Source organism: Cetorhinus maximus, chromosome 15 (assembly GCF_964194155.1).
Source record: "Cetorhinus maximus chromosome 15, sCetMax3.hap1.1, whole genome shotgun sequence".
Lineage (NCBI taxonomy): Eukaryota > Metazoa > Chordata > Chondrichthyes > Lamniformes > Cetorhinidae > Cetorhinus > Cetorhinus maximus.
In genome coordinates this window covers 44,329,801-44,342,121 of record NC_135893.1, presented here as the reverse complement: position 1 = coordinate 44,342,121, position 12,321 = coordinate 44,329,801, and the positions used below count along the sequence as shown (strand labels likewise).

General features: G+C 45.6%; 1 protein-coding gene across 1 annotated transcript in view; it reads left to right on the top strand.

The window, feature by feature from the left end:
- ift70 (intraflagellar transport 70) overlaps positions 1-12,321 on the top strand; it is a 228,878-nt gene that overhangs the window by 184,268 nt on the left and 32,289 nt on the right. Inside the window, exon 17 of the mRNA XM_078558310.1 lies at positions 11,640-11,743. Coding sequence (XP_078414436.1) covers positions 11,640-11,743 — 104 coding nt within the window. The remainder of the gene's footprint in view (positions 1-11,639; positions 11,744-12,321) is intronic.

Sequence of the window (12,321 nt, the reverse complement as noted above, 5' to 3'; positions counted from 1 at the left end):
TGTTTCCTCTGCCTTCCACTTTTGCTTTTTGCTTTTCTGTCTTTCATCCCTATCTTAGTTTCCTTCTCTTGTGTCTCCCCGCTCATGTTCCCATCCCGACACTCTAGTTTAAACCCTCCCCTCAGCACGAACAAATACGCCTGCGAGAATATTGGTCCCAGTCCTGCTGGGGTGTAACTCGTCCAGCTTGTACAAGTCCTATCTTCCCCAAAATTGGTCCCAGTGCCCAGGAATATAAATCCCTCCCTCCTACACCATTTCTCCAGCTATGCATTCATTTGGTGTATTCTGCTGTTCCTGATCTCGCTAGCACGTGGCACTGGGAGTAATCCTGAGATTACTACCTTTGAGGTCCTGCTTTTTAATTTATTTCGTAGCTCCCTGTATTCTGCTTTCAGGACCTGGTGTCATTGTGTCATTTACTTGTGTCATTGGTACCGATATAGACCACAACCTGTGGCTGTTCACCCTCCCACTTCAGAATGTCCTGCATCCTTGACCTAGCACCAGGGAGGCAACATATCCTGGTGTCGCGCCTGGGGCCACAGACACATCTATCTGTTCCCCATATGATAGAATCCCCTGTCGTTATTGCTCTCCCACTCTTTTTTTTCTCCCCCTCCCCCCGCCACAACCCCCCCACGCCGCCCCCCCACCCCACCCCCTTCGTAGTGCCACGGACATGGCTCCTGCTTCATTCCCCTGAGAGGCCATCTTCGGGAAATCTGTTAGAGGGGGAGATGGACCCGGGGAACTCCTGTACTACCTGCCTAGTGCTTTTATTCTGTCTGGTGACACCCATTCCCTTTCTGCCTGTGCACTCTTTATCTGGGGTGTGACCACCTCGCTGTATATGCAATCGACGAAGATCTCATCCTTGTGGATGCTCCACAGTGACTCCGGCCGCTGCTGCAGATCCAAGACGCAGATTTCGAGTAGCTGCTGCTGGAAACACCTCTTGCATACATGGTCGCCCTGGACACTGGAAGTGTTGCTGACTTCTCACACAGAAGAAGTATTTCACATGGCCGAGTTGCCCTGCCATAACCTACCTTTAAATTACTCCCTTTTGTTTTACTTCCTCGAGTTTAGAGAACATTAAGGACAGAAGAAATACTCACCAGGTCCTGCTTAGCAAGGCCGCCACTCTTCTTTCTGAGGAAAAGTAGAAAATGAAAGTATCACTCTTTCCCTCTTCACCAAACTCTCTCACTCACCAAACTCCAACATAAGCACGCTAATACAGCCCAAAGCAGCACTCCAGTTCAGACCAGGGTATATGCCAGTATTGTAGCTGGGCTGGATTAGCTTGGCCAGAGGCGCGGCAAGTTCTGGAGCACAAGTCTTCATTAATATTGCTGGACCCGTAACCTTTGCAGTATCCATTGCCTTCAGCTGGTTCTTGATATCATGTAGAGTGAATCGAATTGGCTGAAGACTGGCATCTGTGATGCTGCAGACCTCAGGAGAAGGCTAAGATGGATCATCCACTCAATGCTTCTGGCTGAAGATTGTTGTGAATGCTTCAGCCTTATTTTTTGCACTGATGTGCTGGACTCCCAGCACCATTCACGACTGGATGTCACAGAACTGCAGAGGTCAAATCTGATCCATTGGTTGTGGAATCGCTTCGCTCTGTCTATCGCATGCTGCTTACACTGTTTGGCACACTGAGTTGTAACTTCACACCTCATTTTTAGGTATGATTGGTGCTGCTCCTGGCATGCCCTCCTGCACTCATCATTGAACCAGGATTGACCTCCTGGCTTGGTGGTAATGATAGAGTGGGGGTTACACCAGGCCATGAGGTTACAGATTGTGATTGAGTACAATTCTGTTGCTGCTGGTGGCCCACAGCGCCTCATGTATACCCAGTTCTGATTCGCAAGATCTGTTTGAAATCTATCCCATTTAGCACAGTGGTAGTGCCACACAACATGATAGAGGGTATCCTCTCTGTGAAGATGGGACTTCGTCTCCATAAGGACTGTGCGATAATCACTCCTACTGATACTGTCATGGACAGATGCATTTGTGACAGGAGAATGGTGAGGATGAGGTCAAGTATGTTCAACGCAAACTGAAGGAACAGCACCTCATCTTCCGACTAGGCACTTTACAGCCTTCCGGACTGAATATTGAGTTCAACAATTTTAGATCTTGAACTCCCTCCTCTATCCCCACCCCCTTTCCGTTTCTTCCCCCTCCTTTTTGTTTTTTCCAATAACTTATATTTTTTTTTCTTTTCCCACCTATTTCCATTATTTTTAAATGTATTTCCACCCATCGTTTATCTATACCTTTTATGCCCTTTTAGTCTTATTTCACCCCACCCCCACTAGAGCTATCTGTACCTTGCTTGTCCTGCTCTCCACTCTTAATTAGCACATTCCTTTAGATAATATCACCACCTTCAACACCTCTTTGTTCTTTTGTCTGTGTCATCTTTTGGTTATCTCCTCCTATCACTGGCTGCTTGTCCCAACAACTCCGCCCCCCCGCCCCTCCGCCCCTTTAAACCAGCTTATATTTCATCCCTTTCCTATTTTTACTTAGTTCTGTTGAAGGGTCATGAGGACTCGAAACGTCAACTGTGCTCTTCTCCACCAATGCTGCCAGACCTGCTGAGTTTTTCCAGGTATTTCTGTTTCTATTTTTGTTTTGGATTTCCAGCATCCGCAGTTTTTTTGTTTTTATGAGGTCAAGTATGTTTTTCCCTCTTGTTGATTCCCTCACCCCCTGCTGCAGATGCAGTCTAGCAGCTATGTCCTTTAGGACTCGGCCAGCTTGGTCAGTAGTGGTGCTACCGAGCCACTCTTGGTGATGGACATTGAAGTACTCTACCCAGAGTACATTCTGCACCCTTGCCACCCTCAGTGCTTCCTCCAAGTGAATTTCAACATGGAGGAGCACTGATTCATCAGCTGAAGGAGGGCAGTACGTGGTGATTAGCAGGAGGTTTCCTTGCCCATGTTTGATCTGATGCCGTGAGGCTTCATGGAGTCCAGAGTCAATGTTGAGGACTCCCAGGGAACTCCCTCCTGACTGTATACCACTGTGCCACCACCTCCACTGGGTTTGTCCTGCCAGTGGGGCAGGTCATACCCAGTGATGGTGATGTCTGGAACATTATCTGTAAGGTATGATTTTTAAAATTTCATTCTTGGGATGTGGGCATCATTGGCTAGGCCAGCATTTATTGCCCATCCCTAATTGCCCTTGAGGAGGTGATGGTGAGCTGCCTTCTTGAACCACTGCAGTCTATGTGATGTAGATACACCCTCAATGCTGTTAGGAAGGGAGTTCCAGGATTTTGACTCAGCGACAGTGAAGGAACAGCGATATATTTCGGGATGGTGAATGGCTTGGAGGGGAACTTCCAGGTGCTGGTGTTCAGTGTACTTTGTAGATGGTACATGAGCCTGTGAGTATGACTATGTCAGGCTGTTGCTTGACTAGTCTGTGGGACAACTCTCCCAATTTTGGCACAAACCCCCAGATGTTAGTAAGGTGGGCTTTGCAGGGTCGACAGGGCTGAATTTGCCTCTGTCATTTCCAGTGCTTAAATCTAGGAGGGCAGTACGTGGTGATTAGCAGGAGGTTTCCTTGCCCATGTTTGACCTGATGCCATGAGGCTTCATGGAGTCCAGAGTCGATGTTGAGGACTCCCAGGGAACTCCCTCCTGACTGTATACCACTGTGCCACCACCTCCACTGGGTTTGTCCTGCCTTTCTAGGCGTTTGAAACAACTGATAGGGGTCATTGCTGTTGGCCTGGAGTCATGTAAGCCAGACCAGGAAAGGGCATTAGTGATCAGATGGCATTTTACAACAATCAGTGATGATTTCATGGTCATCATTAGACTCTTAATTCCAGACTTTTATTGTTTGAATTCAAATTCCACCATCTGCCGAGGTAGGATTTGAACCTGGATCCCGAGAGCATTACCCTGGTTAACTAGTCCAGTGAAAATACCACTATGCCACTGCCTCCCACTGCAGAAAACTATCCTGAATGCACTCAAGAATTAATTGCCTTTCTGACATGTCTGCTTGCCCCAATCGATATGAAACGTTAAACTTCCCTATTAAAGCCACCATCGTTTCATATGTGTTGAATTACTGCATTAATGCAATCTACCACTTCACAGCTGTGACTAGGGGACTTATATACACTTCCTACTCCAGTTATAAATCTTTTTCAGTTTCTTAATTCTACCCATAAAGTCTCCACTGCCTGCTTACCTCTCATTATATCCTCTCTTATCATTGAATTGATTTCATCCTTAATCACTAAGGCATCTGCCATATCATATTCCCTATCTTTCCTGTGGATCTTATAATCTGGTGTATTTAGTTCCCAATCCTGAACATAATATAGCCATCTCTCCTTAATGGTGACCATGTCATAATACCCTCCAAGCTGAATGTGTGCCTGAAATTCATTCAATTGATTCCAAATACTCCATGGGCAGGATTTTACTGTCAGTGAGCGGGGGCGGTGCCCACTTGCCAATGCATAAAATGCCCCATTAAAATTTTCAGGAAGGCGGGGTCGCAGCAAAATCAGCTGCGCGTCCGCCGACCTGCCAATGGCCAATTGAGGCCATTGACAGGATCAATTAAGCAATTAAAGAACCTGTCCGTCCAACCTTAAGGTTGGTGGGCAGGCCAGGTGCCCCGGCAGGAACTAGAAAAAACATGAAACCTCATCCACCGGCGGGATAAGGTTTCATGTAGGGTTTTAAAAATGTTAATAAAGTTGTTATGGAAATTATGAACATGTCCCAACTCATGTGACATTGTCACATGAGGGGACATGTAAGGGATTTTTTTTTTTCTATTTTTAGTATTATTGAAAGTAGAGCCGATCTCCCTGAGGCAGCTCTTAGCCTCAGGTAGATGAGTGCGCTCTTTCGCGCACATGCGCATGCATCGAGAGCGTACTCTCGATTTTAGGGATTCCCCCGACCCGCACAGGGAGTGCACAGTGTTTCCCTGTGGACGTCAGGCTGGGCTGGCCTTAATTGGCCCACCCACGTAAAATGGCGCCGCGCCCCCAATTGCGGGCGCCGATCGGAAGCATGCCGGCCCATCACCTTCTCCCCAAACGGGGAAATTTCAGAAATTCCAAGAATCTCTTGTTTAGGCCACACACACTAATCTGTGCTTTTGCTCTGATGTTCTATTTACACATTTCTTATTTCTCTCTCCTAGTTTAATTACTTTAAATCTTTTAGTTTTCCCTTTACTAAAAGCACAATTTCTGACTGTTATTTGTCTCTCTTGTCTCTCATTTGTTTTGACCTGTTTTTTCTACCACCATTCCCACCAGAAACTTTCCCCTCCACTCCCCATTTACCATTTTAATGTCCTTGTTACCACATTCTTTATCCTTTCTGCTGGGACTCTGGCCCCAGCCTAGTTCAGGTGGAGCCTGTCTCAGCGATACAATTTCTTCCTACCCCAGTGCCAGTGTCCCATGAAGTGGAAGTCCTCTTTCTCACACCACTCCTTCAACCACGTGTTCAATTCCGGAATCTGATTATTCCTGCATCAATATGCATGTGGCTCAGATAATAATCCAGCCATTATGACCATGAGGTCTTTCCTTTAATTTAGCTCCTAGTTCCTGGCTTGGAGGACAGGAGGTCCTCCAAACAGGACCCCTTGCCTACTTTTCCCTATATTTGTCTCAATATGGATCACAATAAATAGATCCTCTCCCTGCCTGCACGATATCCTTTCAAGCTGATTCAAGATGTCCCTCATCTTGACGACAAGCAGGCAACATATCATATGGGACTCTGGACCCTGCTTACAAGGGATGCTATTTGTCCCCCTTATTAATAAATTCCCTACAAATAGCACATTACACTTCCCCTCCTCCTTGTCCTCCACCTCCCCTTTTTGGGCAGCTCCAAGTCCTGCTCCAAGCATGGTCTGCATTCTGCCTGTCCTCTGAGAGTCCTCATCCTTATCCTCATAGGTGGCAAGTACATTGTGCCTGATCAGTTTCTGCAGATCCTCATTCTCTAACTCACCTGGGTTCTCCTTACTTTGCAGATTATCAGTCACACCAAACCCGTTCTGAACCTCCCTGAGATGTGACCAATGTCTGGAGCAAACTTTGCAGATACTGCTCCCCTTTCCTTCTGTGTCTAAGTCTCTCCAACTCACAGTCCAATTCAAAGATTCTGAGCTGGAGAGATTCGAGATGGAGACATCTACTGAAATGTGTTTGTTAGGGACAGTTCACAACTCCCACATGCTATAGTCCAGATATCAGCATTACTGATAAGACCAGCATTTATTGCCCATCCCTAGTTGCCCTTGAGAAGGTGGGGGTGAGCCGCCTTCTTGAACCGCTGCAGTTCATGCGGTGTAGGTACACCCACAGTGCTGTTAGTGAGGGAGTTCCAGGATATTGACCCAGTGACAGTGATGGAACAGCGATATATTTCCAAGTCAGGGTGGTGAGGATTGAGGAAATTTGCAGGAGGTGGCCTTCCATGCACCTGCTGCCCTTGTTCTTTCAGATGGTGGAGGTCACGGGTTTGAGGAGGTGATATAGGAAGGGAAGAGGTAACCTAGACAACTCTTTTCTGGCCAGGCTATCTGGAAATAACTCATCCAACTACAATACCATAAAACACAACCCCAATTCCCCATTCAACAATACTCCCACACCTTATCTTCCCTCTGTTACTGACCACCACTATCCCCCTGGCAACGATGCAAAAATTAAAGTCATCACAAAAGAAATTTATAAATCAAAGCACACCAGAATGCAAAAAAACTTTCAATTATTCGCCCATGTCTATTTCCTTAGTGTCAATCTTGCAGGTGCCTTTGCCTTTCCTGGTGCTCCTGCACAGTTTTGCCCCAGTGACTGCAGTGTGACTGGTGGAAGGCTTTCAACTGGGGTAACGGTAAGATGCCCTTGGATGGTGGCCTTGAGCAGCTCTGGGCATAAAAGGCCCAACGTTAGTTTGCAGTATTCTGTCATGGGCAGCACCAATCTGCTCTGGTTGACTGGCAACAGCAAGCAGGCTGGCATAGTGACAGTGGTGGGAGGGCAAAATCCCTCATCCTGAGAGAGGACAGCAGGTTCATGGTGCACAGGTCTACTGTCACTCCTCTGAGGCAATGCCTCAACAAGAGCAGCTGTGATACCTTGCAAACCTCTGTGAACACCGATATTCGCAGGTATGAGCATGCATGACAGCAATGAGTTTCTACTGATGCATCCAAACATCTGTGCTGCCATGGAAGCTGCAACATCAACCACCAGGCACTGTATCATGGCTGGATCCACAGGTGTGCAAATAGAATTGGCCACCACTTCCATCTGGAGAGGATAGGCTTTAAGCTCCACAAAAAGCTTTATGAAAAGTTGGTGGCAGACTTCTCCATGCTCCACGACATTGCACACAGCTTTTTTGGAAGGCCTGCGAATGCACCAAGCATTTAATTGTGCATACCCATCAACCTTCTTTTGTAGGCAACCCAATCAAGTGCTCCTCTGAGTCCTCTTGTTCCCTTTGCTAGCTGCAGGCCGCTTGTGTCCAATGCTTCACCGGTGCAGATCCTGCCTCTAAGTTATCCTCTAAGTTACGCACAATGTCAGCATTTGAGCTGGTGGGCTGTGAGTGTGAGATGGTGTGACGGTGTTTCATTATCACAGTCTTCTTGCTGTCCCTCTATTGACTGGCCTGATTGCATTTCTTGGATATCTGAAACACGAAAGGCAGAAGGGTAGGGTTGTGGTGAGAGGAGAGGGGAAAAGTACAAGGTGTATGCTTGCACCATCTTCTCTCTTTGGCTTAGCTTTGTTAGCAATGATTCACATCTATTGCTTATCTGTTGTGAATCTTCAAGTAGGAACACAGTCCAATTCGAGCAAGACATGTTGGTTTTAGTGGAAGCATCGTAGGTCGTCATTTGCTGATGCAGGGCTACAGATGCAAGTTCCTTGCGGTGCCATTTTTCTGTAGCAATCTGAAGACACAGTCCTTTACATTTCTGTGCTCCAGCATGAAGACATCAGTGCCAAGTGCTTTGATCATGTGCAGACTGTTCCCAGGTCCTAAAGTTAATCTGGCATGAAATTATGAAGAGCTTGAATAAGTCCTTGTATCTTAGTTTTGGCCACCCAATGGTCCTACTGGTACCATCTATATTAATGACCCCGGTGTACAGGGCACAATTTCAAAATTTGCGGATTATACAAAACTTGAAATAATTGTGAACTCAGAGGTGTAGAACTTCAAAAGGAAGCTGGTGGAGTGTGTAGACAGGTGGCAGATGAAGTTTGATGGAGAGAAATGTGAAATGATTCATTTTGCTGGGATGAATGTGGACAGCCAATATAAAATAAAGGAAACAATTCTGAAGTGGGTGCAGGAGCAGAAGGACCTGGGTGTATATGTGCGTAAATCATCAAAGGTGGCAGGACAGGTTGGGAGCATGGTTAATAAAGCTTACTGTATCCTGGGCTTTATTAATAGAGGCATAGAGTACAAGAGCAAGGAGCTTATGTAGAACTTGTATAAGACATTAGTTCGGCCTCAGCTGGAGTATTGCATCCAATTCTGGGCGCTTTACTTTAGGAAGGATGTGAAGGCATTGGAGAGAGTGCAGAAAAGATTCACGAGAATGGTTCCAGCGATGAGGAACATCAGTTATGAAGAGAGATTGGAGAAGTTAGAATTGTCTTCCTTGGAGAAAAGAAGGCTGAGAGGAGATTTGATAGAGGTATTCAAAATCCTGAGGGGACTGGATAGGGAAGATAGGGAGAAACTGTTTCCATTGGTGGAAGAATCAAGAACAAAAGGGCACAGATTTAAAGTAATTGCCAAGAGAAGCAAAAGTGATATGAGAAAAAACTTTTTCACACAGTGTGTGGTTAAGTCCTGGAATGCACTGCCTGAGAATGTGCTGGTAGCAGTTTCAATTGAAGCATTCAAAAAAAGAATATGGGCATGGGGGAAGGAGGGAGAATGCCACATTTGGAGAGCTGTGCAAACAAAATGGACTGAATGGCCTCCTTCTGCCCCATGAATCTGTGACCTGGAGTTTGTAAATCTGAAGAGATTGTGCGATAAGGGGGAAAGGGAGATGTGAGAAGGAGAATTAGGTATGGGATTACCATGATCTGTCATTTCAGACCAACCGTTTGTCACGACCTGAGCAATGGCCACTCCAATGATGGCTAGCACCACCTCCTCCATGGGGGTGTGGACATGTCAGCACCCTATCCTCCTCTAGTTATCTGCTGTCTCCAGTTGTTGACCGCCTTGACCTGCAAGAGAGAAAGGGAAATGTGCCTGTGAGTGTGGTGCAATCTGTTTGAGTGTTGTGTCTGGCAATGTGTGTAAGGGACGCGAAGTGTCTGAGGGTGAGGTGGAAACTCTGAATGTTAGAGATTGATAGAGATTGGTAGGTGAGTGATAGGAGTGTGGTCCTTGAACAGTATGTGAGTCAAGCGGTGCAGTTGGTTGGATACGGCATGTAAAGGTGCATTCACTGACCTTGACAACCCATGTTAGGTCATTGAACTTTTTACAGTACTGCATCCAGGTCCGGGCCCCCCCACTCCCTCCCCCACCCCAGCTACTTGATCCCACTGCCGCCTGAGAGGTTGAATGGAGAAACTCCTAGACCCCTGTTGATAGAGCACACATCTCCTCCGCACCAAAGATTCTCAGGCAGCATCACAAAATCTTGAAGCCGACTTTCTCCTATGTTGTGTCATTCTTCAGTCTTTTTCCACCTCAGAATGAATTCCACAACATCTTCCACTACCTGATCCAGCCACAGTGTTAGGTGGTGCAGATTGGTTTTAACTATCTCTCAACATTGGGTCCCTTGCTGAGGTATGCAGCTGCACACTGCAATCGTGTTCATTAGCAGATAGCACAAAGTTGGTGTCCTGCAGCACCAGAAGCAACTGCCACAGGTTAATCTCACATCATGATCCCTGCGCCTGTCTTTGAGGGCGAACAAAGTTGGTCCTCACTTACTACTGAATTCACCAGCTCTTATATTTTCAGCTATTTTTAGCGTTGAGCAAATGAGCAATGAAAGCAAGCTCATGCTGTTATACTGTGTCTGTGAGGACTGCAGCAGTGACCCTATGGAGGAGCGGGGGTATCAACTTGTGGATTTCCATGCTTAATTGTCTATGTGCATACTTCAGAAATCGCTGTCAAACTTCCTCCGTTATAATGGAGTGCTCTGATAACCTCGCTTTATTCTCATCACAGGTTCCAGGCTAGTCATATTATATTTTTGCTCCTGTTTTTATTTTTTAATCTTTAAATTACTATTATTTCTCCCCAAAATTTCACCCGGCCCACCTCAAAGCCTGTCCACCATCTACAAGGCACAAGTCAGGAATATGATGGAATACTCCCCACTTGGCTGGATGAGAGTAGCTCCCACAACACTTCAGAAACTTGACACAAAGCAGCCTGCTTGATTGGCACCCCATCCATAAGCATTCACTCCCTCCGCCACCCACGCACAGGAGCAGCAGTGTGTACCATCTACAAGATACACTGCAGGAATTCACCAAGACTCCTTAGACAGCACCTTCCAAACCCATAACCATTACCATCCAGAAGGACAAGGGCAGCAGATAGATGGAACACCACTGCCTGGAAGTTCCCCTCCAAGTCACTCACCATCCTGACTTGGAAATATATCACCATTCCTTCACTGTCGCTGGATCAAAATCCTGGGACTCCCTTCCTAACAGCACTGTGGGTGTACCTATACCACAGGGACTGCAGCAGTTCAAGAAGGCAGCTCAACACCACCTTCTCAAGAGCAACTAGGGATGGGCAATAAATGCTGGTCCAGCCAGCGACATCCACATCCTGTGAAAGAAATTTAAAAAGTGATGCATTTGGATTCCCAATGCTGTTTAAATGTGTTTCAGGCCTCTTTGCCCTGCTGTTAGAATTCACTCTAGATCTCTCCTGTAGGGTTCCACTGTTCTGACTTGGGTACCCCACACTATTTAAATTTGTCCTGGTCCTCTTCTGCGACCCTCCACTGGCCTGCTTGGGTTCCTGTGTGTTTAAATTTACTCCTTGCCTATCCCCCGATTCTCCACTGCCCCCACTAGGGTTCCCTTCACAAACTAAGGTTTTTAAATTTGCTCGCGGCCTCTCTCATGATGCTCCACTATCTGCTAGGGTTTTCTTCACTGTTTAAATTCAATCTATTCTATGTTGCTGCAAGACATAACAACAGTAACTGCATTTGAAGCTATTGCATTGACAAACATACAGGTTTCTATCATTTGTAATTTGTGAGAAGTATTTCATAATGAAACATACAGAAATTACCAAATCATTTCTGGCCACTAAGATGATATGCAAATTAGCAATAAGCAAAAGGGATGTATGTTAGCCAACTTATTTTCAATCCTGACTGTTGAGTACCTGTCCTCATAGCCTATTCCGTCCTTTTCCATTTTGTAACACTTACATTGATATTGTTCAAATACCTATTTTAATTTGGTCACACTTTCCGAAATAAAGTGAATTGATTTATGAATAGCTATTATGTGAACTGTGTTCAGTTTGCTTACTTTGTAGTAATATGGATGTATGTATTTCCCTTGAAAGGCAGAGGAACTAATGAGGAAGATTGAAAAGGAAGAGGAGCAACTGGCATACGATGACCCAGACAAAAAAATTTATCATCTCTGCATTGTTAACCTTGTCATAGGGTAGGCTGTATGTCATTTGACAGTGACAGATTAAGTGCTGGAGCTACAAAGTACTGTGTAGTATTTAGCAGAGCATTGCATCTCAGAAAAATACGTGAAACCATGAATGGTGTTGATGCTGAGGGGCTGCAAATAATTTTCAGAAGGGAGAGTAGTATTCCAAGATGGATGCTCACGAATCAATTGAGTGCTTCGGGAATATAGCTTGTGTTGCCATGAATACCAAAGCTTGGATAATAAATGCAGCAGTGCAGTAGCAATTCACAGAAAGTCGTGCCTCACACTATGAAAACTGGCTGTGATTGTCTAGGCTAAACTTTGAAACTTTGCCTTTGAGGAGATGCGAACAACATGTAAAGGAGATTAGAAAGAGTGCCTTTCACTGGCAATTAATAATTAAAAACATGGACTAATAAACAATATTGCAATTCGCAAGAATACCAAATGCCCTTTGAGATTTGATATTCTTGCAAACCTGTCCTGATGAGTGCAAGATGAAAAGCTTCGGCAGCTTGTCTCTTTTTTCCAGGAATATTGGAATTCTTATAGGAAAACAATTAGCAACAGCAAATTCCGAA